The 27,199-nt window shown below is 33.0% G+C and overlaps 3 protein-coding genes and 1 long non-coding RNA gene across 6 annotated transcripts in view; 2 read left to right on the plus strand and 2 right to left on the minus strand.

Moving 5' to 3' along the window:
* Window positions 1–27,199, plus strand: part of LOC149884966 (uncharacterized) — a 748,071-nt gene that overhangs the window by 329,268 nt on the left and 391,604 nt on the right. The window lies entirely within an intron of this gene.
* Window positions 17,671–21,106, minus strand: LOC145201326 (uncharacterized). Of its 3 annotated transcripts, XR_016454922.1 has the most exons (4): window positions 20,967–21,104; window positions 18,312–18,393; window positions 17,806–17,891; window positions 17,671–17,724 (listed from the first exon to the last, which is right to left on the minus strand). XR_016454922.1 is itself a non-coding variant. In XM_090095683.1 (3 exons), exons 2-3 carry the CDS (start codon window positions 19,711–19,713, stop codon window positions 18,389–18,391), a joined length of 330 nt encoding a protein of 109 aa, XP_089951809.1. In that variant the 5' UTR covers window positions 19,714–19,754; window positions 20,967–21,106; the 3' UTR covers window positions 18,312–18,388. The 3 variants fall into 3 exon arrangements, 2 of the variants coding, with proteins under 2 accessions (XP_089951809.1, XP_089951808.1); XM_090095683.1 differs by lacking the exons at window positions 17,671–17,724; window positions 17,806–17,891 and adding an exon at window positions 19,389–19,754 and having other exon boundaries at window positions 20,967–21,106; XM_090095682.1 differs by lacking the exons at window positions 17,671–17,724; window positions 17,806–17,891 and having other exon boundaries at window positions 18,312–19,754; window positions 20,967–21,106.
* On the plus strand, window positions 21,039–25,929 carry LOC149884996 (52 kDa repressor of the inhibitor of the protein kinase-like). Its single transcript, XM_090095681.1, has 2 exons — window positions 21,039–22,007; window positions 22,250–25,929. The coding sequence occupies exons 1-2, from the start codon at window positions 21,802–21,804 to the stop codon at window positions 25,260–25,262; spliced, it is 3,219 nt and encodes a 1,072-aa protein (XP_089951807.1). The 5' UTR covers window positions 21,039–21,801; the 3' UTR covers window positions 25,263–25,929.
* Window positions 26,018–26,630, minus strand: LOC149884997 (uncharacterized). Its single transcript, XR_016454923.1, has 3 exons — window positions 26,418–26,630; window positions 26,166–26,269; window positions 26,018–26,063 (listed from the first exon to the last, which is right to left on the minus strand). It is a non-coding gene; the product is annotated as an uncharacterized LOC149884997 (long non-coding RNA).

Genomic DNA, 27,199 nt, shown 5'->3' on the forward strand with positions numbered 1-27,199 from the left:
AAACATTTTAAGTAAAAAAAAAAAAAAGGTTCTTTCGGTTACCGGTTCTTACAAAAAAAGTCGAGCGCCCTTTTAAAAAAATGCAGAAAAAATAAAAGCAATTTCAAAAATACTTATGAAAGAAAAGTTTTAGCAAACAGAAACTTTTCTTGGATAATTTTAAAGTTTTTTTGGTTCAACAAAGTGCATCCTAACATATCTTTCATCTTGAAAATGAGGAAAGAGGAGAAATAGATGAATAGAAGCGATTTTTTATACGGTATTGAAAACATACATTGAATGAATGAATTGAAACCACAGAATTTCGACCTTTCATTCAGCTTTATTTCCATCATTTTTTGTTGGTCTGTTCTTTCTTGCATCAGAGATTCATAGATTATCTTTAATGCATCTTAAACTGATGGTGTAAAACAAAATGAACTTTTTAGAAGCAATTTTCGTTAGTTTTTTTAAAACTTTTCTTTTTAGAATTTCTTAAAACTTTTTTTAGCTTTTAAAAGTAATTTTCTATTTATGTTAATTTATGTTAATTCATTTACTAATGTTAATTATCTCAAAGTTTATTACGCATTTTTTAAAAAACACTTTTGAACCAGACGAGTAATTTAATTATTAACGCTTCTTGTTCAACGAGTAGGTGACTCAAAAAACATGCGATTTGGAAATTGCAATTGAAAGAAAAATAAATTTTTCATTACATTCGAATAACCGGTTTAAACTTTAATTATTAGCAGGAATTTTAATTATTTTTCATTTTTTACGTTTCAATTGGAGTTTTTCTTTATGCAACTTTTTTTTCATCTAAATATTTTTCAAACCATAACTTAGGGTTGACTGGGTTAAAAGTAAAACGAAAAAATAAAGTAAAACGAAAAAATAACCTACTCTCTCTAAAGGTGTAAAAGTTCATTTTGTACCTTAGAGAACTTTAAAATTCTCCCTCTACTTCTAAAAAAAATTGATTTCTAACTCTCGAAAATAAAATTCTCCCTTTACTTCTAAAAAAATTGATTTTTCGAAAATAAAATTAAATCTCACAAAAAACTAAAAAAGTGTTTTGTAGAAAATTGAATTTCTCTTTTAAAAATTGAATTTGGTTGCTATGGAAACAAGTTATAAACAAAAAACCGAGGCAATCTTTATCGTTAGAATAGCAATTATGCTAATTGTTCACAATTAAACATTAAGATTAGTGCAGCTAAATTAACTAATAATTAATTAAAACGTAAATAAATATGATAATCTTGAATTTGTTCTTGTTTCAGTACTTATCAATTTAGCCAGATTGGAAATTCGGCAGAACGGCTGCAGATGTCATCGCAATAGCTGAGTGTTGTTTTGTATCAACCAATCAAAGTCATCTGTCTCCACTAAACAGTATGCCAGGACGAGAATGTAAAGCATGGCCCAGAAAAAAACCGGCCACTTTTGATAGCAAAAATAAACATGAAAAAATTAACTATTTAACTGCTTTTTAATATTTAAATAACGGCCAAAGCATGCACATTTTAAATAGATTGACGCAATTTAGTTGCACTCAATTAGTGACAAAATGTCAACAAAAGAAGAAATTTCGAGAAAAAAAAATTTTGCACAAATATCTTGAAAATCCGCAGGCTTCTGCAAAACCTATTGCAAAACAATTGAAAGTTTCGCAAATTACAGTTGATGATGTTCTAAGAAAATGCATATCAATCAAAAGAAAGCCTGGTACTGGACGAAATAGTGGTTCTGTTGATAAAAAATTAGTAAAAAAAATTGAGGCCGAAATTGAAAAAAAACCGGGACTGTCAGGTTATGATCGAGAAAAAATGTTCAAAATCAGTAGGAGAACTGCAAGACGTGCAAGAGTAAAAAGTGGCTTTAAAGTAAATCGTGCTATTAAGTATCCTAATCGGTCAGAAAAACAAATGTCTAACATTCTAATATCTAACAAAGTGTTCAAATGAAAAACGTACAAGATTACTGTATGAGAATATTCTTTCAAAACATGGCGGCTGCATAACTATAGGTGGCAAAACCTATGTAAAATGTGATTCGAATCAATTGCCCGGTCAAAAATTTTATTTGACAATTAATCGTGGAAAGGTTGCGCCAAAGTACAAGTTTCAGTGGATAAATTTAGTAAGAAGATGATGATATGGCGATGTATTTGCAGTTGCGGACAAAAGAGTTAAGTTTTCGTACCAAACTTGTTATTTAATGAAAGGTAGTAAACACTTCTTAATACACGTGTCTTAAGAAGCGTTTTCTACCTTTCATTAAACAACATAGAGGTCCTACTATATTTTGGCCTGATTTAGCTAGCTTACATTACTCTACAACGACAATTGAGTGGAATAATAAAAATGGCGTCATATTTGTTCCCAAACACATGAACCTACCAAATTGTCCACAATTTCTTCCAATCGACAAATACTGGGCGATAACAAAAAGATATTTAAAGAAGAAGGGTAAAGTTGTTCATTATTACACAGAAACCCAGTGGGCATATCGATGTCCAACGACGTCCAGCGGACGTCCTAGTTGGACCTAGGACGTCTATTTAGGACGTCCAGTAAACGTCCGAATGAAACACCTTTCGTCCGTCCATATTAGACGTCCATGAACGTTCTTTTTAGACACTTTTAAGACGAATTACGACGTCTGGCGGACGTCCAAATTAAACTTACTCTAGTTGACTTATCTTACAGATCCTACAAAGATCCTATGGGTTGAGTTGCACAAATCCCTGCAAGACCTATAAGCATCTTTTTAAAGGATCTTGTAGGATTTTAATGAATTCTTACAGGATAAGGTAAGATCTAAAAGAATATTTTAAAAGATCTTGCAGGATCAAAATAGGATTCTTATAGGATGCTGTAGGCTAATTTTAGATTCGTATAGGTAATACGTAAGCTTAAGTTGGAAGTAATATTTTCTTATCGAAATAAAATTTCATTCTGTGTAAAATAAATTTTGCACATATTAAAAACTAAATAAATAGTATAGCAGATATTGTTTTTTTTTTAGTACAATTACATTGCATACAATTACAATGGCATGATCGAAGTGGAGCACCAGTATGTTTGGCAAAGCTCAAACATACTGGTGCTCCACTTCAATCATCTCATAGCTTAGTCACCAGTGTTTGCAATACCACATTCTTTTCTTCTTGGTTTTTTCGGTAACTCGTCTCTTACAAGAACGCCTCGAAAGTTTTTTAATTTTAACTGTTTAGCAGCCTTTATCAGTTGAAAGTTGGTTAAGGCTTCGTTGGGTAAAACAATTCCTTCAACGTTAATCATTTTTTAAATTTGTTAAAAAGTTTAAATTAGAGAATGGAGCCTAAAATGGGTATGCTATTGAAGGGTGAATTAGGACCGAGAAGTAAACCAGAACCAGAAATAAGAGTGGTTGCAAGCGTACCGAGCAAGGGGAGTAGAGCACCGATGAATCCTCCTGTTATTTCATGTCTATTTTTAACAAAGAGTCCTTTTCCAGTTTTAACAAAGAGTCCATCGCCTTGAGTATTTCCAATCCAAGGTTTTAAGAATAAGCCAGAGCCAAATTTGGTTATTTTTATACCTTTTCCATCTTTGCTCAAGTAAAATGTTTTGGGTTTATTATGATTGACGCCTCGTCCAGCGATAGAATCAACCATAGCTGAGCCGGCAGATGAAGCAAGTCCGCCCAATAAACCTTTTGCTAGTAATGGAGCTGCACGAGAGGCAAGCGTTCCTAATAAAGGTAAAAGGGCACCGATGAATCCTCCTTCTACTTTTGAGTTGTGCATGAGTTGTTTTTTGCTGAGTTTAAGCGTGACACCTTTTCCAGCTTCGTAGGCTTTTCTAATTTGGTTGAGTTGTGTGCTAGTGACAGCAAGAACACGTTTAAGTCTTGATGAGTGAGTTTTATGCTAGCAGCAGTTTTGTCTTGAATGGCTTTTTTAATTTTGTCAGCTTGTCCTTTTGAAATGTTGAGTTTGATGTTTTGATACATTTTATAGAGTTCTCGAATGTGATAACGAATCGTGATGTCCTCACCGCGAAAATCTATTAAATCTCCATTTTGATCAATGATGCGAGTAACCATTGTTGAAATTTCAAGAAGCTTAACAGGAAGATAAATTAAGTGCATAGGTCTTTCGATGATTTTGTAACCAGGGTTAACATTAGGATAAAAGGAGTAGATGCAATTGAGTTGGGTCCCATTAATGTAGGATGATCCGATAACGTTGTTAACAATTCTGATGGTGTTGCAGCTTAAAATTTTAGCAATATGATCAGACTCGTATTCGGAATTGGAATTTAATTTTCTTCTAGTAAACCCTAAAACTGAGGCGATGCTGTTCTCCACGTCAAAGTCAATCAGATAATTCATACCAAGTTTAATGCTTGATTTTAAAGTATTAATGTTGATTCCAATTTGAAGGTTGTTTGAAGAGTAGTTAATTTTATTTGCGATGATATAGCTTCCACGTTGAGCTGTTTTTATCGTGTTTAAAATGGACTTTTGCAGATAGTCGTTGATGTCTTTAATTTCATAGCTTCCATCAGGAACGATAATGGTTTCCCAATGAGCACCATTGTTCATGCTGTATTTGAACGAATTGTTTTTACTGTTTATGTTTGGAATGCTATTGTACGTTTCTATACCGAGAAAAGCCATTTCATAACTTTTTCCTTTCTCGAAAACGATTTTGTCTAAAAAAATCAGTCGTGATAACACTTGATTTGCCATCTACATCGATTATAATACCAGGCATTTTTTATGTCGTGAAATTTTTTAGATCATCTCATGATCAGTGGAAAAAGGCAAAATCGTCCAACCCGCTTCGGTATTTTCCATTATCTTTTTCAGAGGATAGATCAATGACGACAAATCCACGATGTTTAGACCAGCAATCTCTACAAAACTTTCTAAATTCTTTTATGTCCATATCACATGAGGCGTGTCTTTTATAAATTTCACCAACAGTTCCATCGTCTTGAGGAAAGAGGCAAATAAAGTTGGCATTAGTTCTAATCACATGTCCGTCAAGATCGAAAAAATTTTGAGCAAGGTAAAACATGTCGACGTTGGAGTGCCTTCCTTGGGTGTAATATTTTTCACACATGCTTTGCTTTTCTCCTTTTAAATCGTCGAAGATCGTCAAATTGTTTTTTGTTCGATCAAGTTCGGAAGGGTCAGGCACATCATCTTCACTTTCGAAAAAACGACACTCTATGTTATCAGAACCTCCTTGGAAAGAATTTTTTGAAAGTTCATCAATTACATCTTTAGGGTTTAAATTCAATTTTTTCATCTCGTTTTTATTAAGCAATTGGAAAATGAGTTCTTTTGGAAGGTTATTTTCAAAGCCTTTTTTGAGTATTTGATATTCAGGTTGAAAAAGGGATTTGCCAAAGACTTGCAAGTGGTTATAAACCAGCCATCCAGGTCTTAATAACAGGTTTAACATCAATGTTGTTTTTCCGCAGCCAGATTTTCCAACGATGAGTCCTCGAATGTCTCTCGGAAAGAAGTTGTTATGATTTCTTGTGCTTTCTTTATCATATGACAAATCAATAATGTCCATTTTTATGTTAAAAAACTTTTTTATATATGTTAAAATGTACTGCGTTAAATGCAAAAGAGAAACTGAAACCATTCATTTGAAAAAGGATATGACAAAAAACAATAGACCTATGTTGAAAGGAACGTGCGACTCTTGCGGAACGACTAAATGCCAGTTTATTTCTTCGCATGCGCTCGATGGATCGTATGATCTTCTTCGAGATCATCTGCTACAAAAGGAGGTGATTTGGTGGAATCAATCAATAAGCTGTCGAGCAAAATCAAGCTTCTATGGGCTAAATTTCCAGGAGAAATGCACATTCCTGGGATGAACTTTGCAGGACCTGGCACAAACCTGGACAAAAGGCTCACATCCACCGACATGTATCAAGATTGGAGCAAGCCGGTAGACAGAGTGGACAATGCAGCGTATCACCATGATTTGGCGTATAAATATTTCAATGACGTTCAAAGCAGAAATGTGGCAGATCAGATGATGCTTGAGGAGATGAACTCCATTCCAAACCCCACTCAAAGAGAGATCAACGAAAGAAAGATTATTACGCCGGTGATTAAAGCCAAAGCTAAATTTGGATTGGGTGTGAGTGATTTGAAATGGACGGATCAGCTTGCAGAGGAGCTTCATAAACCGGTCATTCACCATTTTAAAAGAAGAAGGGTGATTGTGAACGACATGGATGAGATATGGGCTGCAGATTTGGTTGACATGCAATCGTTTTCAAAGTTTAACAATGGCGTAAAATATTTACTCATGGTGATTGACGTGTTTTCAAAGTATGGATGGATCGTTCCGTTAAAAAGCAAAACAGGCTTTGAAGTAGCTGAAGCGTTGAAAAAGATTTTCGAAGAAAGAAAATGCGTCAAATTGTGGGTGGATAAAGGAAAAGAATTTTACAACAGGGATGTGAGAGCGCTAGGTGTTCAATTGTATACCACTGAAAACGAGGAAAAAAGTTGCGTTGTTGAGCGATGGAACAGAGCGATGAAAGAGAGAATGTTTAAATATTTTTCAGCCAACAATACTAATAAATACATTGACATTTTGGATGAGATGGTGAAAAATTACAACAACACAAAGCACTCTTCCATCAAAATGACTCCAGTGGAAGCTAGTGATGAAAAGAATAAAGGTAGGGTATGGTGGAATCTGTATGGAAAGGATCAAACATTACCAGCAAAACCAAAATTTTTCATGGGTGATCAAGTGCGAATCGTAAAAAAGAAGTCTCATTTTGAAAAAGGGTATACACCGAGATGGACTGAAGAGGTTTTTACCGTGTCAAATGTTCAGCATACGAATCCTCCCACGTATAAAATCGCTGATGCTAACGGTGAAGAAATTCAAGGTACTTTTTATGAGCAGGAGATGCAAAAGACGCATCAGGATATATTCAGGATTGAAAAAATCGTTCGAAAAACCAAGACCAGATCATTGGTGAAATGGTCAGGGTATCCAGACTCGTTTAATTCGTGGGTGAACAACGATGAATTAATCCGTTTGCAAGAAAGGATCTAAAAAATTTTAAAGATGTTTTAAAATGCATGCTCCTCACAAGTTTTTTAGAAATGTTGCCTCAGGAGAAGTTCACAGTTTGGAATTGCAACTAAAATTTTTAGAAGAGAGGATCAGAGAGTTGTAGGAAAGAAAACCAAGTAACATTATTATGTATGCGAAAACGTTGGATCATCCACCCTATTATAACTTCAACGAACAGTATGAGATTTTTGCTCAGAAAGATATTAAATTTGCTGCTCTTTCCCATACAACGATAGCTTTATCCATTGGGTTGAAGTTTGAGAAAGGTGTTGCAGTGGTGACATTAATGAATAAAATCACTGAGCAGTTGAATTATAGAAAGAACGAAGTCATTATTTCAGAGTCTATAGATAACGTTATTATGGACGTGAATAGCAACAGCAAAGAGGACGTGATTGTTAAAAAAGGCGAAAAGCTCTGCACGATTACGCACATTGATTTAAAATAATCTTTCTTAATGAAAAAATGGAGATATTGAATGAAAAAATTTATCCAGCTCTTCCATCAGCTCCTCCAGAAAATCGTCTTCACACGATCAGCGAGATTCAGAAAGAGATAGACAACGAGAGGAAAAGGCGAGTTCATCTCAGTAAAAAGTACCATCGCGTTTTCAGGATCATTTCGAATGTGGACAATACGATGCAAGGTTTATGCATAGCATTGGGTGCGACTGGAATTGGTCTTTTGTCTACGATTATTGCAAGTCCAGTAGCGATTGCGTTTGAAGGTGCAGCTATTGGAATGGGTTTTTTTATCGATACGTAGACAAAATTTAGGATATTTTGTCTACGTATTTTAAAAAGATGTTTTTCTTTAAAATACAAGACCCTAATAAAAGAGATGAAATTGTGAGAGAAGTGAATGAGAGAAGAAAGAGGATTTACCAAGGTAGCATCAACGACAACATTTTAGATGCTGATTTTCAAGCTAATGCGAGCAAGCTGTTTAAGCCGCTCATCGAAAGCAACGAAAAGATGCTCAACGGATCTAAAAAATCTTTCCATGGAACTAAAAAATTTGTATCCAAAATGCCTTTTGAAGTGAATAAAGTTGATGATAAAATGTTCATTGGCAAAATGGAGGTTGAAATGGATGGAGATGCCATTATTGTTGGTGATGAAAGGTATGAAAGAACAAAAGGTCTTTGGGATCTCATGACAAAGTTTGAAATACCGAGCGAGTATACGGATGAAGATTTGCAAAATTATGAAAAAATTTTAATGGACAGTGATGCTATACGATCTGATACGAAGCCGAATAAACCGAAAGCTTCAAGAAGACCAAAGTATCAGAAACTTATTGCTCCTATTTGGGAAAAAATGATGCGTATTGAAAAAGGGAAAAAAGGTCGTGGAGTGATTATTCTTCCGAGCGATCCGAATGCGTTGGTGGAAAAGCTTGAATTGAGTATTGCTTCCTGGCATGCTGGAAATACGGGATCAAGAAATGTAGCTGTGAGCATTTGCGATGAGCTGTTGAGACAAAGGGAGATTAATAGAGCGGAATACAAATCGTTAATGAGGACGATCGATAAAATTTAAGGTCATGAGATGATCTAAAAAGAAAATGTTTATTTTAAAAATGCTCATTGTGAACAAAAGAAGATATGCGAAAAAGAACGTTGTTGGAGGAGGTGGTATTCTAGACTTGATTAAAAATTTCATCAAAAGAGCAGCTGCTTCAAGTATGTCAAAAGCAACAATGACTATGCTTAAAAATGCTGCATCAAGCAAAATTGGGCAAGAAGCGATTACAGCTGCAAAATCTGCTGGTACTGAGTTGGCTCTTTCTGCCATTTCTGCTGCTAAAGATGCGGCTGTTGATAAAGGTAAAAAGGCCATTGTGAAATTAAAGACTGGCTCATCCATTCAAACTAGGAAAATGTCGAAACAGAATGCGATTCGAATCCAAGATCTAGATCTAAAAAAAATTTTCTTTCTATAAAATGATAACTACTGATCGATTAAGACTGGCTGATAAACTAGAGTATGACACTGGCATTGAAAAATTGGATTTTTTTTAGTACCTTCCGACCAATCTTGATTTAAATTCTTCAGGCACGATCACTTTTGAAATTGACTGTCAATCCATTAAAACACTACCATCAGAAGCTTACATTCTTATTGAAGGAGTGCTGAAAAAGAGTGATGGAACTTTTTATGAAGCCACAGATAAGATCGCCTTGGTGAATAATGCTTTGATGTATTTGTTTAACGACGTGACTTATGACTTGTCTGGAGAGCAAGTGGAAAGAGTTATTTATCCAGGTCATGCCACTACCATTCTTGGAATGGTGAAATACCCTTACGGATTTCAGATGACAGATGGTATGAAGCAAATGTGGTTCATGGACACATCAAATCTTGTTGAAAATGAAGGATTTAAAGTTAGACGAGACCATTTGTTTGCAGACACTACATCCGTTGGCGCTTTTTCGTTCAGGATCCCTTTGAAGCATATTTTTGGTTTTTGTGAAACCTATGATAAAGTTGTTTATGGGTTCAGACACACCATCACCTTTACAAAGAAAGAATGTGATGATGCGATTTACAGAGCGGAGAGCGCTAGTATAGGAATGATTGATCTTAAAAAATTCAGGCTTTATATGCCACGCGCTGAATTGAGTGTTTCAAAAAATGCTGAATTCATGAGTTTAATAGCTCAAAAGATTCCTATCGAAGTACCTTATAAATCAAACAAATGCGAAAGACAGCTTATTCCTGCTGGTCAAACGGAATTTACCTGGTCGCTTGGAAGAATCACTGACAAAAGCGTTCCGATGTTTGTTTTGTTTGGACTTCAGACGAACAGACCCTCTAGTCAAACTGTTAATCCGTCACTATTTGGCCATTGCGATATTAGCAACTTTTACGTAACCGTCAATGGAATAAAGTACCCAAATTATAATTACGACTTGAATTTTGGAGAAAAGAAAGTGACCATGGCTTATGCAGATACGTTTTCTTTTGATGAAAAATATTACGGCACAAACGAACTTGTTTGTTAATCTGGGTTATCCTTGTTTCATTATATAAAACTGTATCCATTGTTCTTTGTTGATATCAGCAAGCAAAAAGAAAGAGTGGCTTCAGAAACAGCTGAATTGGTAATCAACCTTAAATTTCGAACTTCAACTGTTGCAAATACCGTTATCTTTGCTGTAGTGATCTCTGACAAGCTGCTTAATTTTGTTTCAAATGGAACTCACATGACTGCTGTTTATTAGTTTCTTTGGCTTCGTATGGATCTAAACCATGAAAATGATTTTTTTAACTTTTACCGTGTGAAAAAAAATTGAATTGATCTAAAAAAATCACGGCAGAAATAAAATGTATTACACAAAAAAGTTTTTAAAAGAGTTGCTGAATGAAAACGGTGTTACTAAAACAGCTAAAAATATGCCAACGTTGTTGATGCTTGCGATTGAAAATAACTTGATCAGTAAAGATGATCTTTTGGAAAGAGCTAAAGAAAAGAGATAACGTCGTGAACCGAAAGAAAAGAAACCTACTGATCCAAAATGGGACTGGCTTTGTTCAGTTAAGAAAAATCCAATCACTGTGAGATTGACTAACGTTGAAACAGGTGAGGTGACTGAATACAAGTCTCTTTACAAAGCGATGAAAGAGACTGGTCATGGATGGAGATATTTTAAGCGTCGAGATGGAAAGGTGGAAAATGGATTTAAAATTGAATATTTACATCCTTTGGATTCATGAAAAGCTTAAAAAAAATTTCTTCTCTTAATAAAATGAGATATACAAACATCGTCGTATTTGAAAAATTTGCTGAGGGAAAATGGAGTCACCAAAACCTCAAACAATTTATTTGGTCTGATGATGCTTGCGGTTGAAAATAACTTGATCAGTAAAGATGAGATTTTAGAAAGTGTGAAAGAATACAAGCCAGTAGGGCGACCAAGAATACATGAGCCTAGAGAAAAGAATGATGATCCAAAATGGAACTGGCTTCGTTCAGTTAGAAAAAATCCAATCACTGTGAGAATGACTAACGTTGAAACAGGTGAGGTGACCGAATACAAGTCTCTTTACAAGGCGATGAAAGGAACTGGTCATAGATGCAAATATTTTGATCTTCGAGATGGAAAGGTGATTAATGGAATCAAGATTGAAAAGCTTCATCATTGATTTTTTTCAATTCTTCAAAAAGAATTGAAAATTGAACTTGATATTTGCAGCGATTAAAAAAGATGGACAGACAGTTTGAAGAGCAGTTTGAAGATGATGATTCGTCAGATGATTCGTCAGATGATTCGTCTGATGAGGCTGGAAAGAGAGTTAATTGCAGAAGAATTTTCTTCATTTGATTGCATGAGCTGCTTAGTTTCTTTGAATTTTTTATTCTTTTGAAGAATTAAAAAAAGTTTGCTGAAAAAAAAATTGAATTCGAGTAAGATCATTGACAGCGATTAAAAAAGATGAGTGATAAACAAGAAATGATGAGAGAGTTTGAAAATAAGATGAAAGAGGTATATGATGAAAGAAAAAAGCTGACTCAAATGAGAAAAGAGTTGACAGAGGAAAGAAAAATGAAATTCCCGTACAAAATCAAAACGTGGGATGAAGAAAAAAAAGAGATTTTAGAAGATCTTGAATTGTCTGAGTTGAAGAAAAAAGGAAGTTCGCCCGAAGAGAAAAAAAAGGTGGCTCAAAGAAGAAAAGAGTTAAAAGAGAAAAGAAAAATTCCGATGAGTGAAGAGATGAAAGCTGAAAAGAAAAATCTTTTAAAAAAAATAAAAGAGCTGAATAATGAGGTTAGAAAGTTGGTTGAAATATACAAAGATTTAGTTTCTAAATATATAGAGATTAGAGGATATTAAAAATTAAACTTGCTTTAAAAAAATCGCGGCATTAAAAAAAGATGGAGAGGAAGTATGTGATTGAATTTGATGAAATGGGTGGTGCGCATCTGTTTGATGAAGACAAAGAAATTCATGCGGCTGGATGCGAATTTACTGCACATGACGAGTGGGGAAGAAAGTACACGATTAGATTTGATGAAACGGGTCAAGCGCATGTATACGACTCCATAAGCGAAATTTTTGCCAATTATCTTGTTTTTTCTTTACGGTTGTCATGGTTACCATCATAATTTTTTGCGGAAGACTTTTCGAACATGCAGACAGTGTGCCAAGATTTTAAAAAATTGAATTGACTTAAGGAAAATCACGGCGGAAATAAAATGAGTCCCCAATCTTCAGAAAAATTTATCGCGAAAGAGCGAAAAGATGAAAGTGTCGAAAATTTTTTTCTTTCACTAATAAAAATGGAAGATAAAGCATTGAAAAAAGTCTCAATGGCATCATTACGAAGAGATGCTAAAGAAAGGCACCTCAAAGGCTATACCAAAATGACGAGGGAACAGCTCATTGAAGCTATAAGAACAACAAAACCTGTCATTGCTGCCAAAGAGTCACTTATAAAAGATGTTAATGATCGAAAAGATCGAAAGGAAGACTATTCCAAAATGACTGTGAAAGAATTAAGAAAGATGGCTAAAGACCGTGGTGATATCAAAGGTATCTATAAAATGAAAAAAGCCGAGCTCATTGAAACTATAAGACCCATCATTGGAAGTGGTTCACGTATACGCACGACTGAGGCGAGACCTTTGCCTGCTCTGCGTCCTGATCCTAGCTTAATCGCTCAAAGTCTTGCGCCTGTTGCTGATCCCATTACTGCTCCAGCACCTGTTACTGCATCAAAAGCTGGCTGGTTTTCAAGAATGATAAGATCTGTCTCTAACGGTTTTAACCAACTTAATGCTCTCGTTGATCCATACGTTCCAACTGCGGTGAAAAATGCAGTGAGCAGCGTAAAAAGCGGAGTGGAAAAAACAATCAAGTCAATCAAAGACGCTGCATTTGCTGCTCCAGCTTCAGTGTCTACAAGTCAGGCTCCTGCTTCAGTGTCCACAAGTGGTTCATATACAGTAAAGTTTAATATGACTAAGCATTCAGCAGAGCGTTCAACCAGAGTATTTTCTTATGAGCCGTCTTCTCGGCAACAAGACATTGTTTCATTTCAAAACTTGGTGAGAGAGTCTGCTATTCATGGAAGGAGAGTCTGCTAAACATGGAAGGAGAAAGAAACACAAAAGTAAGGATTGTTTTAGTCTGTGAAATGACTCGCGTAACCATCTTAACAGGTGAAGAGACTACTCAGACGGCTAACTTTTCATCCAATGCGCAAAGATTATTAGAGGGCGATGATGTGAGAGCGCTCATGACTGAAATGGAAGAAAAAATCTTGGAACGGAGCGCTAATTACAACAAGATGGGTTCCAATTGTGTCTTGTCCAAGATTATAAGAATGGACATCAGCTTTGTTGATTATGAACCTTTCAAGGGTTCTTCCTACATGGAGCTGCCTCTAAAGTTGAGAAACAAAAAAGCCATCATCAACATGGAAAACAAAGACGATCAATGTTTCAAGTGGTGTGTTACCAGAGCTCTGAACATGAAAAATAGAGACAACGAAAGAATAGATGAAGACTTGATTGAAAAATCGAAAGAGCTCAATTTTAAAGAAATGGAATTTCCTGTAAAGGTGACTGATGTTGAAAAGTTTGAGAAAAATAATCTGGATATTAGCGTGAACGTCTTTCACTATGAAATGAATAAACCTCAACCTATGCGAATATCCAAATTTCATGATCGAAAGCGCTGTGTTGATTTGCTGTATATTTCAAACAAAGACAACAGCCATTACTGTCTCATTAACAATTTCAGTCGGTTTGCTAGCTCCTCAACAACAAAAGGAAAAAGAAAACTTCATTTTTGCAGAAATTGTATGCATGGTTATGACCTAGAAGAAAAGCTTAAAATCCACAGAGAATACTGCTACGATAACGCTCCAATGAGAATTGATCTTCCTAAAGAAGGATCAACCCTTGAGTTTAAAAACTACAACAATAGTATGAGAGTTCCGTACTGTGTCTATGCCGACTTTGAAAGTTTCATCAAGCCCATCGATGACAGCACTGAATATGATAATAAAGAATCGTACACCAAACAATACCAAAAGCATGTTCCAAGCTCCTTCTGTTATTACATCGTAGGACCTGATGGTTTTAAAAGTAAATCTGTCGAGTACACAGCAGAAAGCGATGAGGACGACGTAGGTAAAAAGTTTGTTACCAGTGTTGAAGCTGACTTTATAAAGATTTCTGACAATAGTTATTCGTTAAAACAACAGTGGAAGGAAAAGAAACTCAAGACTGATGAGGATGAAAAGAAGTTTGAAGATGCAACTGAATGTCACATTTTCAAAAAGGATCTTAACGGTGATAAAGTATGGGATCACTGCCATTTGACTGGAAAGTACCGTGGAGCTGCTCACAATGCCTGCAATAAAAAATATCGAATTCCAAAATTTATTTCCGTTGTCTTTCATAACTTGTCTGGATATGACAGCCATTTGTTCATCAAGAGATTAGGCGGAAAAAACGGGAAACTCAATTGCATACCCAACAGCGAAGAAAAATATATCAGCTTCTCAAAAAGCATCAAAGTGAGAGATTCGATTGATAAGAAAGGCAAACCGAAAAAAGTGTATAGAGATTTGAGGTTCGTTGACAGCTTTAGGTTCATGCAAAGCTCGTTAGAAGATTTGACTGACAATCTTGTAAAAGATTTGTGTGAGGAGTGCTCCAAATTAGACCCTAAGACATGCAAAAAGGACTGTCTTGATATGAAAGGAAAAAAATGCAAATGCAAAGCCAATTGTAAAGATTGCACTTCTAGAAGATTTAAAAAAGGAGACATCATGTGCAAACATCTAAATTCATTCTACAGCGGAGAACAAAGAGATTTGCTACTAAGAAAAGGAGTTTACCCCTATGAATGGGTGGACTCGATTAAAAAATTCTCTGAAACTCAATTGCCGTCCAAAGAAGCCTTTTATTCCAGACTAGACAATAAGCACGTCAGCGATGAAGACTACGCGCATGCGCAAAACGTTTGGAACGTATTTGGATGCAAAACCTTTAGAGATTACCACAAGCTGTACAACAAGTCCGACGTGCTGAATCTTGCCGATGTCTTTGAAAATTTTAGAGACACTTGCATAGAATATTATGTTCTTGACCCTCTTTGGTATTACACCTCTCCTGGTTTGGCTTGGGATGCTATGTTAAAAGAAACTAAAATTAAATTGGATTTGATAACCGATATTGATATGCTCAACATGATCCAAAGAGGAATACGCGGTGGAATATGCATGATCTCTAACCGACTTGGAACAGCCAATAACAAATACATGAAAGACTACGACCCTTCAATACCATCAACATTTATTCAATACTTGGACGCTAACAACCTTTATGGATGGGCTATGAGCAAAGCTCTTCCTGTTAGAGGATTCAGATGGATGACTGATGAAGAACTTAAAAATTGGAAATCGATGCCATGCTTTCTCGAAGTTGACTTGAGCTATCCTGAAGAGCTTCACGATTTACACAATGACTACCCTTTGGCTCCTGAAAGATTAACCATTGGAAAAGTAGCCAAGCTGGTTCCCAATTTAAACAATAAAGAAAAATCTGTCGTTCACCATGAAAACTTAAAACTCTATGAACGAATGGGATTAGTCATCACCAAAATTCATCGTGGAATCACCTTTGAGGAAGAACCTTTCATGAAATCATACATCGATGGCAACACCAATAAAAGAAAAGGCGCTAAAAACGAATTTGAGAAGGATTTTTTCAAACTCATGAACAACTCTGTCTTTGGAAAAACCATGGAGAATATTCTAAAGCACGTTGATATTAAACTTGTCACCACAAGAAAAGAAGTCTTGAAATTATCTAAAAATCCTCGTTATGATCGGTACACCATTTTTGATGAAAAACTAGTAGCGATTCATATGAAGAAAACACAAGTCACTTACGATAAACCTGTTTACTTGGGAATGAGCATCCTCGACATCAGCAAGACTTTGATGTTTGAGCACCACTATGACTACATGAAACCAAAATACGGTGATAAAGCCAAGCTGCTCATGACCGACACTGACTCGCTCATTTACGAAATCGAAACAAAAGATTTCTATAAAGACATTGCTGATGATGTAGAAAACAAATTTGACACGAGCGACTTTCCTAAAGACCATCCTGCTATTCAAAACGTTGGCTTCAAAGTGGGTAAAAATAAAAAGGTTTTTGGCAAGTTCAAAGATGAAACAGGTGGTAAGCAAATCACACAATTTGTTGGCCTTAGACCCAAGCTCTACTCTTACTACATCCCTGAAGAAAATGAAAAAGAAGATCAAGAGCACAAAAAATGCAAAGGTGTTAAAAAGAACGTGGTTAAAAATCACCTCACTCATCAAGACTACTACGACTGCTTGAAGGGTAAACAAGAAAAGCTTGCGACCATGAACGTTTTCCGATCTCATCTTCACGACATCTACACTGAAGAAATTAACAAAGTCGCACTCAGCGCTAACGATGACAAAAGAATCCTATTGAATGATCACACCACACTTGCCATCGGTCACTACAAAACAAGGCTTAACACCTTGTGATAATCATTGCACTCAGATCAAAAGATTTTTAAAAGGATACACGCTTTTTAAAAGTGAAAAACAATCAATATCATCCTTGAATACTGAAAAATCGGCGTTTGAGACATTATTTCCATAAAAAATTGAAGCGTTTATTTTGCGTTTTGCATCGGTGTTCATGCTCATGCGCCAGAACCCGCTTTTCCTTATATATATATATATATATATATATATATATATATATATATATATATATATATATATATATATATATATATATATATATATATATATATATATATACCTATGGGTTAGTTTTTATAAACGCTAACCTGTTTTTTTGCATAAGCAATGAGGTGATTGAAGTGGAGCACCAGTATGTTTGAGCTTTGCCAAAATAGAAACAAAAACTTTGTATATGGGTCAAATCATTATAGTTCAACCAATGATCTGTGGGTCACCATCTCTGATTTTTCTGACATTTACATATCATTATCTACATCATGTAGATAGGCTAAATTTGAAATTTCAGACATCTAATTGCAATGGTTTCAAAAATATAGCCTTTTAAACACTACACAATGGCCCCCCTAAAAATAGTCTATTTTTACAATTTTAAAATAGTTCATCAGAGATGGTGACCCACAAAGTTTTCTTTAAATTGGTTGAAACATAATGATTTGACCCATATATCTAGTATATCTTTTAATTCAAATAAATTGACACAATAAATTATTAACAATAAATATCAAAGAAAATACAATGAAAACTATCAAAAAATGTCTTCAGTTAAATTATGCTGTTCCAAAATTGAATAGTGATTTTAATCTACTAATGCATATTTGCATAATATATGCTTATAAGCATAAACTATCTTTTTGAAATGATATCTTCAGCATTAAGATTCCTTTTCTTGGCAGGTGTTGATTCTACAAAAAAAACATTTGATTAGATAATAGAAGATAGATTGGTAAAAGTGACACCATCACTAGTATACTTCTCCAGATCTTTCATTTTGGTTTTTAAATCCTTTTCAGATCCCCTAGCATAAAGCTTGACTTCATAGTTGATGTTATTGATTTTTAAAGTTACAACATCGCCCTTAAATGAAGAAATAGAACAAAGATATTATGATTGCTTTTGTGCAACAAACAATAAGAAAAAGTAGAAAAACAAGCATACTTTCTTCAGCCACATTCTCTTATGAAGAGATATTGATTTCATAACTATAGAGCTAAAGTAAACAGGTTCTAGGAACTCTTTCAGCCCTAAGAACCAAAAAAGGAAGAAGTCGGTTGACCCTTCTTGACCCAGGTACATATTCATAATAATTGTTTTTTTGCTAAAAATTACAATAACAAAAAATTGTTTAACAAACGACCTTGCCACAGACACTTACATGAACATATATGTATGTTACAACCTTACAAAAAATAACCAGTTTAAATTGTCATTAGTAAACATTTAAACAAGCATTCATTAGGATGACAAACAAACTCAAATTATAAAACAAAAATATTAAAGTGTATATATTTAACTAAAGTATAAATTAATCGTGTTCAAATACTAAATTATTCATGTACAAATAGGTGTTACAAGTTCCTTATTAAAATTTATATATTCAAATAAGGTACAAATTAATCATGTTCAAATAAAGATATAATAGAAACAACAATATGTAAATTAACCTTATTAGGTACAGGGAATAACAGGCATCTAGTGATAAATGATGCAATAGGAATTGAATGAACCTCCTCTGTTTCCATTACACTAATAAAAGACTCAGAAATATAAGAACAAATTATTATTTCTGCAGGAGATAGATCAACAAAATTGAAAAGATCAATTACAGTATTTACAGGTTTTAAAGCAGAAACATTTGCAATACTAACTTCACCATGTAAAAATAACAAACTTTGCCTTACTTAAAATAATTATGTTCACAATACTGCACAATATAGCTAACTGAAGAGCATCTTTTGTTATACTGTAATGAATGATAGCATTGATTATTGATTATAACTCTATGTGTATCTAAAATCTGAGTTTCATTGTATGACAAAGAAGTCAGGTTTATTACATTCTTTAACTTAGTTAAAAGAGATGGAAAAAGATTTGCATTAATTATGTAGGATGATATTGATTTTACTAATGCAATCTTTGAACAAATTTTTAATAAGTGACCTTTAGTACCTTTCATATAAGTTTTCATTAAATGATTTTTTGACTCAAAACTAAACATAAAAGAATAAGAAAGAGCACCAAACTTTGAAACTTTCCTAGGAATATGCGATAATAAGTGTGCATTTATTGTCGCAAAATTAGAAGGATAAAAAAAACTCATATGTGAATAAAAATACTGAACACAGGTTTCCAACTTATTAATTAAATTCCGTGAATTTACATTGTTAGCAAAATGACATGACATAGTTAGAGACATAAAATGAATGCAATGACCTTGAGGCAAATGAAATAAAAGGGAACAGAATAATAAGCAAGCATATTTTTGAAGTCATGTACTTTCCACATTTTCAAATCAGTTAAGGGTGGAGACCTTGAAAAATCATGTGGTAATGATATAGTTTGCAAGCATGTTTTAAAAATGTGTGTCTTAACTCTGCTACCTTAAAAAAATGGTTTAGTACGGTATTTAGGGTCAAAAAATGAGCTGAGTAAAGTTGAAGTTATATTTTCATACAACAAATGCATACCATCTATTAAAATATTATCTGGCACTGAAATATAATCTTTCAGTGAGCACTGACCTTTAATTCCAAAAATAGGTTTCTTAACCTGTCTAATAGAGTTTGATTTGCTTGCTAATAATGCGATATTACTAAATTCAACTGATGTAATAATAACTGCAGGCTCATATGGGTACACTTGTGCTTTGCCTCTACCAGATTCGACGCGCCTTCCATGATGTTTCAAAAACAGGCATCCAAACTCTCCATTGAACTGTGCAACATTCAAAAAATGTGCTTGAGCAGGTAAATCAAATACAGCAGCATAGGGATGGATGATCACATTCAACCCAAATGGAAGATTAACTTCTTGTCTAAATCTGAACTTTTCAAAAATAGAGGGCATCAAAGAATCCCAATTAGGTTTACCAGTGACTCTGCAAATGACTAAAAACAAAGAATTTTCTATACGAAACCTAACATTGTTTGGCAAGTCTAGTAGAGTTGCCTGCAATGGCTAAAATGACGATTTCTTTTTAAAATAAGGGTTTGCTCCATCTGCAGATAAAAGTAAATGTAAATTTAAAATATCAGAAGTTAATGTTGGAACCAAACTTTTAACATCTCCAGAACTAACTAGCTCTTGTCGGTATTGAATAATCATAGGCTTATAAACACTTAAAATTAGATCTAACTGCATATGTAGATTAAACACCACAAACTTATCTGTACTGTTAGGTTCTGTAGGTATTGGTAGATCAAACATTGAAGAATAATCATATACATTTTTTTTAAGAAAACTTGTAATAGACTTCCATGATGTAGGAATATTCTCAATAAAGAATGCAAGCTAGCATAGAAGTTAATTTCAAATATATTTTATTTAGCAAAATAGCATAGAAGTTAATTTCAAATATATTTTATACTTTAATTTTGTAATTATAAATACCATCATATATTTCAATAATTCATAAATGTGCACTTTGTAGCATTTTTTATGATACCTATAAGAAATTGTCAGCATGTTTAGATTATGGCAGACATGCTATATATTTCTTGCTAGATAAATAATTAAGTATTCCTCCCTACCATATAGCTACACCTTCTCTTATAGTACACTTTTAAAAATTCATACACCAAAGAATTTATGTTAAATGTAAACATTTAACAATTTGAATTATTTATAGAATCAACTGACATGTGTTATTGATTGATTATGTTACATCTAAATTTAAAGGGTACAAATAAGGTCATTTTTTCTATGGTTTGCGTTAAAACCATCAAAACATACTGTGGTTTTGAGTCTAATAGTCATAATAGTTCTCTTCTGCTTTGTAGACTCAAGAGCTCAGTGAAAAATAGCATTTATTTATTTACATGTTATCATAACATGTAAATAAACAAATGTTACTTTTTCTCTGAATTCTTGAGTCTACAAAGCAGAAGAGAATTGTAAGAATAAAGATATGTTTACATATTTTTACAAATCCTTACATTGTTACCTATACATTTTTGTATATATTTTATTACTATATATTGGAACTTGAAAAACAACCACCAACTGGTCTACCTGGTAATTGTAGTGCTGGTAGACTACCAGCACTACAATTTACAAAAATATAAAACATACTATTTAAATAATAAACAGGGTTTGTATACCTGAAACAATTTAATCACTCCTTCAATTGAACTGTTGCTAATGCCAGACTGAACTCAGGGGCGTGTCTAGGGGATGTCTGCTACGTCGCTGGACATACCCAAAATATGAATATATATATATTTTTTCACAACTTCAATATTTTGTTGAATAAATATGATGCGTCGGTAGATAAAAGCAAACAGAGCGAATAATTATAGCAAACTAAAGCAATAATTAAGCAAACTATACAAGGTAAATTGTTCGAGCGGATGGTAAGAAGTTATTAATCCGGGATAACAGTTAGATTTACGGTTTGGTATTTTATTATAGTGCTTGTCAAATCGAGAACGGTCTAAAGTTTATTAAAAAAAAACGATTTATATATTTAAACGGAGGTTATTTTAATTTTTGAGTTAAACAAATGAATAAGAAACTTGAATGGACATACCTTTTTTTATTAAGTTACAAAGTACTTCATTTTTTAAATATTTTCTTTTATTAATTAAAAAAAAATAAAAGTTATTATTTCTTAGAAAACAAATTTTGGACTTCCCCTTCCTATCACACCCTGAGTAAAGTTTTGATCAAATTCTATTGATATTTATTATTAGGAGGAGAATACTATAATTAACAACAAGCATATATTAAAATATATCAATCGACATCCCCAATTATTTTATACAAAGCTGTGTATCTTTTTAATTAATTGCATTTTGATCAATATAAAAAGATAGAAAGGGTTTTAAACATTATAAATTAAATTCGGACTTCCCTTGATACATACACCCTGTTTGGTATGTGTTTATAAAACATTTCTTAAACTTAAAATTTAAACAGTTTAATTATTTGCTTAAAATGTTGACTAATTCTCAAGTTCAAATAGCTCTCCAAACAAAATGCCAATCGGAGTTAGTCCATTGGAAAGAAAGATTGGAAAAAAATATTTCTTGTTTTAAAGACAAACATCCAAATATGAATGTTGTAGAAAACATTAGAGGTTTAGACACCTTTTTACCAAAGACTTTTTCAGAAAAACATTGTGGCAATTTCATTTGTTTAAGGTAGAAATATTGATTTCGTTTCAGTGATTTTTTTTTTATTGTAAAGCTTTCTTTTATTATTTTTAAGCTTTCTTATTATTATTGTTAAGCTTTTTTTATTGAACATTTATAAATTTATCTTTATATTAAATCCAATGTAAAAATAACAATAATGAACTAGTTTTCTTACAAAAATATTTTTTATTGAAAACATTGCAATTGAAAAATGTAATTGTATAACTATGTTTTTATGTGCATATCAGGTCTCAATCAACTGGAAACTGTCTGTACAGTTCTATCTCATTAGTCATCACTGGGAATAATTCTGTAGTAAATGATTTAAGATTATTGACATCAATCGAGCTTTTCTTAAATGCAGACTTCTACTCAAACCATCCATCTTTTCAATCTGTTTTTTGTAACAATAGAAATGTTTTTCCTTGTTTAAAAAACATTCTGTCGTTGTCAGTATCAAAAAATTCTTTAGATACAAGAAAGGAAGGCAGAGAGTTAGTACAAGAAGAAGCTGTTCATAATTGCAACGATAAAAACTGGTCCTCTTTCCTTTGTGTTCTTGGATTATCAAGCATATGTGGAAAAAAAATAGAATGTCTTTACCCAGATAATGGCCTTACTAAGTACAAACTATTATTTGGCCAAATTATTTATCCCCGTATGACCTCTTTTGAAAATTACGAGTCTTTATATCTTCTTTTTTGTTGTGAAAGTTTTTCAAATGATTTTTCTGTCCCTTTTCAACACAATCATTATGTTCCATTAGTACTAAAAAACAATTTGAAACGTAAAGCTTCCAATGAAAGTAACAGGATGTTACAGGCTAAAATTACTTTTCATAACAAATCCAAAGATCATGATGACCTTATGGAATCTAATTTAAAAAATAAATCTTTGCATTTTTGCAACCAAATACCAATACCTAGTTTTAGTAAAGTAACTCAATCTATACCATTTTCTATCCCTTCCTATAATTATGATATTGGTTATTTGGTTTCTAATTATGCTAGTTATTCCAGTGTTGCTAAAACTTTAAGTAATTCTGAAGTTCAACATTTAGTTCAATCTGTGTTTGTACCTTGTAAAACATTTACTTTTCCTAAAAATTCAAATGGACGTAGCTTTCAACTTGCATGGATAAATAAATTTCCATGGCTTACTTATTCAAAGATATTTGATGGTGCTTTCTGTTTGCCATGTGTACTTTTTGGTCACAGCTTTCCTTCAGAATGTACTATAGTAGAAAGGCTATTCAGTAAACCATTCAACTACTGGAATGATGCTTCTGCTCACTTTAAGAAACATGTATTTGGAAAAAATAATAATAATCTAACCTGCAGAAACAAAGGATTGCATGTTAAAACTGCTGAAGTTTTGTTTTCTTTATCATCATTTTGGTCTTTTAAAGCAGAGCCAATTGATATAACCTCTCAAAAAATAATTCAATCACAGATTTCTGAAAATCGTAGATTGTTGTTACCAATTATTGAAACAATTATTCTATGTGGCCGCCTTGGTCTTCCTTTAAGAGGTCATCGAGATAATTCAAAATTTCATCCTGGTAGAAGCAAATCTCCTAGTCCTACTGCAGGAAATTTCATCGAACTACTTCATTTTCGTGTCAAAGCTGGTGATAAAATTCTTGAAGATCATTTAAAATATCATCAAAAAAATGCATCTTACATATCAAATACATCTCAAAATGAGCTGATAAAATGTTGCGGAGAAGTAGTTACCGACAAAATAATAGAAGAAATCAAAAAGTCTCAATATTTTTCTATTATTGCTGATGAAGCTTCAGACAGTTCAAATAAAGAGCAACTTTCTTTGGTTATTAGATTTGTTGATTCTAATTTAGACATAAAGGAAGAATTTGTTAAATTTATACATTGTTCAAATGGTGTTACTGGCGAAGGTTTATTTAGTGTTTTACTAAAAAGTTTGTCTGTTCTTTACTTGGATATTATAAATTGTAGAGGACAATCTTATGATGGTGCTGGAGCAATGGCTGGACATACTAAAGGGTTGTCTGCTCGTATTTTAAATTTGAATGAAAAAGCTATTTTTACTCATTGTTACAGCCACAGACTTAATTTAGCTATTTGTGCATCATGCAATGTGCAGTCTATCAGGAACCTTTTAGCTCATGTAAAAGAGGTATCATACTTTTTTAATCTTTCTCCAACCAGGCAACAAAAATTAGAAGAGCATATTGATAAAATTACTCCATTAGCTTCCAAAAAAAAGTTAAAAGATGTTTGTAGAACACGTTGGATTGATAAAGTTCATGGCATGGATACTTTTCAAGAGCTTTTTATACCTGTGGTCTCCTGTCTTGAAGAAATGTCCTTAAATATCAATAAAACATTTAATCATACAACATCTACTTCTGCTTCCTCTTTACTGAAGTTAATAACAGGTTTTGATTTTATTGTTGCACTTTGTATAATAAGAAATGTTTTTGATGTAACTCTTCCAGTTACACGATTGTTGCAGGCAAAAAGTAATGATATTTATAATGGTTTGAATCTTATCCAGGCATTAAAAGATGCTGTGTCTTCTCTTAGAAATATAGTTGATGAACACCATCAAATATGCTATGAACAAGCATTAAAAATTGCATCCAAGATAAATGTTATAGAAGAAAAGCCTAGAACTTCATTTATTTCAAAAAACAGAGCTGATACTCCTTTTGAATCTGTCTCTCATTATTTTAAATTGGTTATCACTATTCCTTTGTTAGACCATCTGAGTACTGAGTTAAACACAAGGTTTAATGATACAACTTTAAAGTGTTATAAAGCACTTGTCTTAGTTCCTTCAAAAATGATTGCAGAAGTTCAGTGTTCTAGTGATACTAATTGGAAAGATCATGTCATATCTTTCAGTGACTTTTATATAACAGACTTACCAAATCCACTCGCTTTATTAGGTGAGCTTAAACTGTGGGAAGTATATTGGGTAAATTTTAAAAATGAGCTTCCGTCTAATATTACCGAAACATTAAAAGCAATAAATTTTCCTGGCTTTGAAAACATTAAGATTTGTCTTAAGTTACTTGCTACCTTACCCTTAACTTCATGTGAATGTGAGCGAACGTTTTCTTCACTTCGACGTCTAAAAGATTATAAAAGAAGCACAATGGTAGAGGACCGCCTAAATGGTTTAGCTTTAATGAATATTCACACAGAGATACCTATAGATGTTGAAAAAGTCATAAATAAGTTTGCTATAAATAATCGTAGGTTGTGTTTTAAATAAAATTTTAATAAAAATATAATAAAATAAAATAATTAAAAAAATATATAACAAAAATATAATATATAAAAAATATAAAAGTATTATCTTAAAAAGAAAAAAATCTTTGTTTAACGGCTATTTTCATAGCCACACATCTTTGTAAAAACATTATTTGGCATTGAACAGTACAGTAAGTATAGCCCGCAGTTTATTTACTATTTGGTTTTCAACTTTTTTTTTTGGAGGGGGGCCGAAGTTATAGTTTCGAAAAATAAAGTTCATATTACGTCAAATGTATTAAAAAAGCCTAATTTCGCAAACAGTAGATAAGGAACAGTGTCGCAAATATCCCAAACCAAGAGTAGTATACGAATCAACTAAGTTGACTCATTTCCTCCTTGCGTGCTCTCCCTAAATAAGTCGATGCGTGTATTACTTCATGCGTGCTCTCCCTAAGTCTAAAAAAGTGCGATATCAGAGATTTTTAAGAATTATTTTTGCTTCATATAAGAATAGGTCGTGTGTAATTGTTAAGCGTTGGTGCTGACTATGGTTATCATCATTTTCTTCTAAAAATAGATAGCGTGCGAAGCGATGATGCTTGATAATGGTTAGTATCATGTGCGATAAAATATCGGGCGATTGCTAAGCCGTCTTACTTCATATGCGTTTGTCAATGAGGAAGTGGGGGGTGGGGGGGGGATGCTAAAATTTAACATTTTTGGGGAGGGGTTAAAATTGCGACTTACCCAAAAAAATTCCTGTACACGCCCCTGGAACTAGGGTATGGTCATTGTATTTGGGCATTAATTACGCTAATATCTAGGAATAATTACATTTTTGAAGTTAAAAATATATTTACTAGTTTAAATACAAATTAGATAATATAAATGCTATAACAACAACAACAAAAAGAACTTTCACATTATTTAATTTCTTCTTTTTGCAATTTAGGCATTGCTTATTTTAACAAGTCGCCAACGAGTGTTTCAATATTGCCTACGTCATCTTTTTCTGAAATAAGCCTTCTAAAACAAGCAAAATATAGAACTATATTTTATTTAAATATTTACATTTAATTAAATACATACTTAAATTTTATTATAATTTTTTTGTTCTTCATACCAACACTCAATAGAAACCTTAAAACATAATTTGTTATGTAAACTAACTTACTTTTTAAACATTTGTATAACGTTTTGGCTACAAATTTCCGTTTTCCCTTTATCCTATCTCTAAAACAGCTTTGCAAAGGTTGTGTCATTAGAGAGCTTACGATATGAAAACTGCAACGGCAACGGAGACGACAAAGGTCTGGATTGAGCGGTTGCGACTAGCAGTTGCGGTATTCAAATAAAATTAGTTACGAATTTCTGCTTCAAAAAAAAAGAAAACATCTTGAAATAAACAAAAAAAAAATTAAAAATGGCTCCTTTAAGATATGTGAGAAATAGTTTATTGCTTGCATTAGAATCAAATATCATAGACGACGAGGAATTTTTACTACTGTACAAATTTAATTCGGCTAAGAATCCAGATTTACCGTTTTGGAGTTATAAGCAACTTAGTTTAGAAATCATGTCTGATGATGAATGCAAAAGTGAATTTAGATTTCTACGTAGTGATATATATCGCTTACTCAATGTACTTCAACTACCTCAAGAGTTTGTATGTTATAATGGGTTAAAAGTTACTCCGGTAGAAGCACTGTGTATTTTTTTAAAACGATTCTCCTACCCATGTAGACTACTCGATATGATACTCGATATATATATATATATATATATATATATATATATATATATATATATATATATATATATATATATATACATTTATACTTATGTATATACATCTTAAATTTGTATCAGAAATTAAATAATTACTTTGTTACACTTTTGGAGCAAGTGCTACTTTGATCCATTTATAAGCCGTTTTCAGAAAACACGAATTTCAGC

Source organism: Hydra viridissima, unplaced genomic scaffold (assembly GCF_058129835.1).
Source record: "Hydra viridissima isolate aposymbiotic clone 2 unplaced genomic scaffold, HvirCarnegie_v1 scaffold_8, whole genome shotgun sequence".
Classification (NCBI taxonomy): domain Eukaryota; kingdom Metazoa; phylum Cnidaria; class Hydrozoa; order Anthoathecata; family Hydridae; genus Hydra; species Hydra viridissima.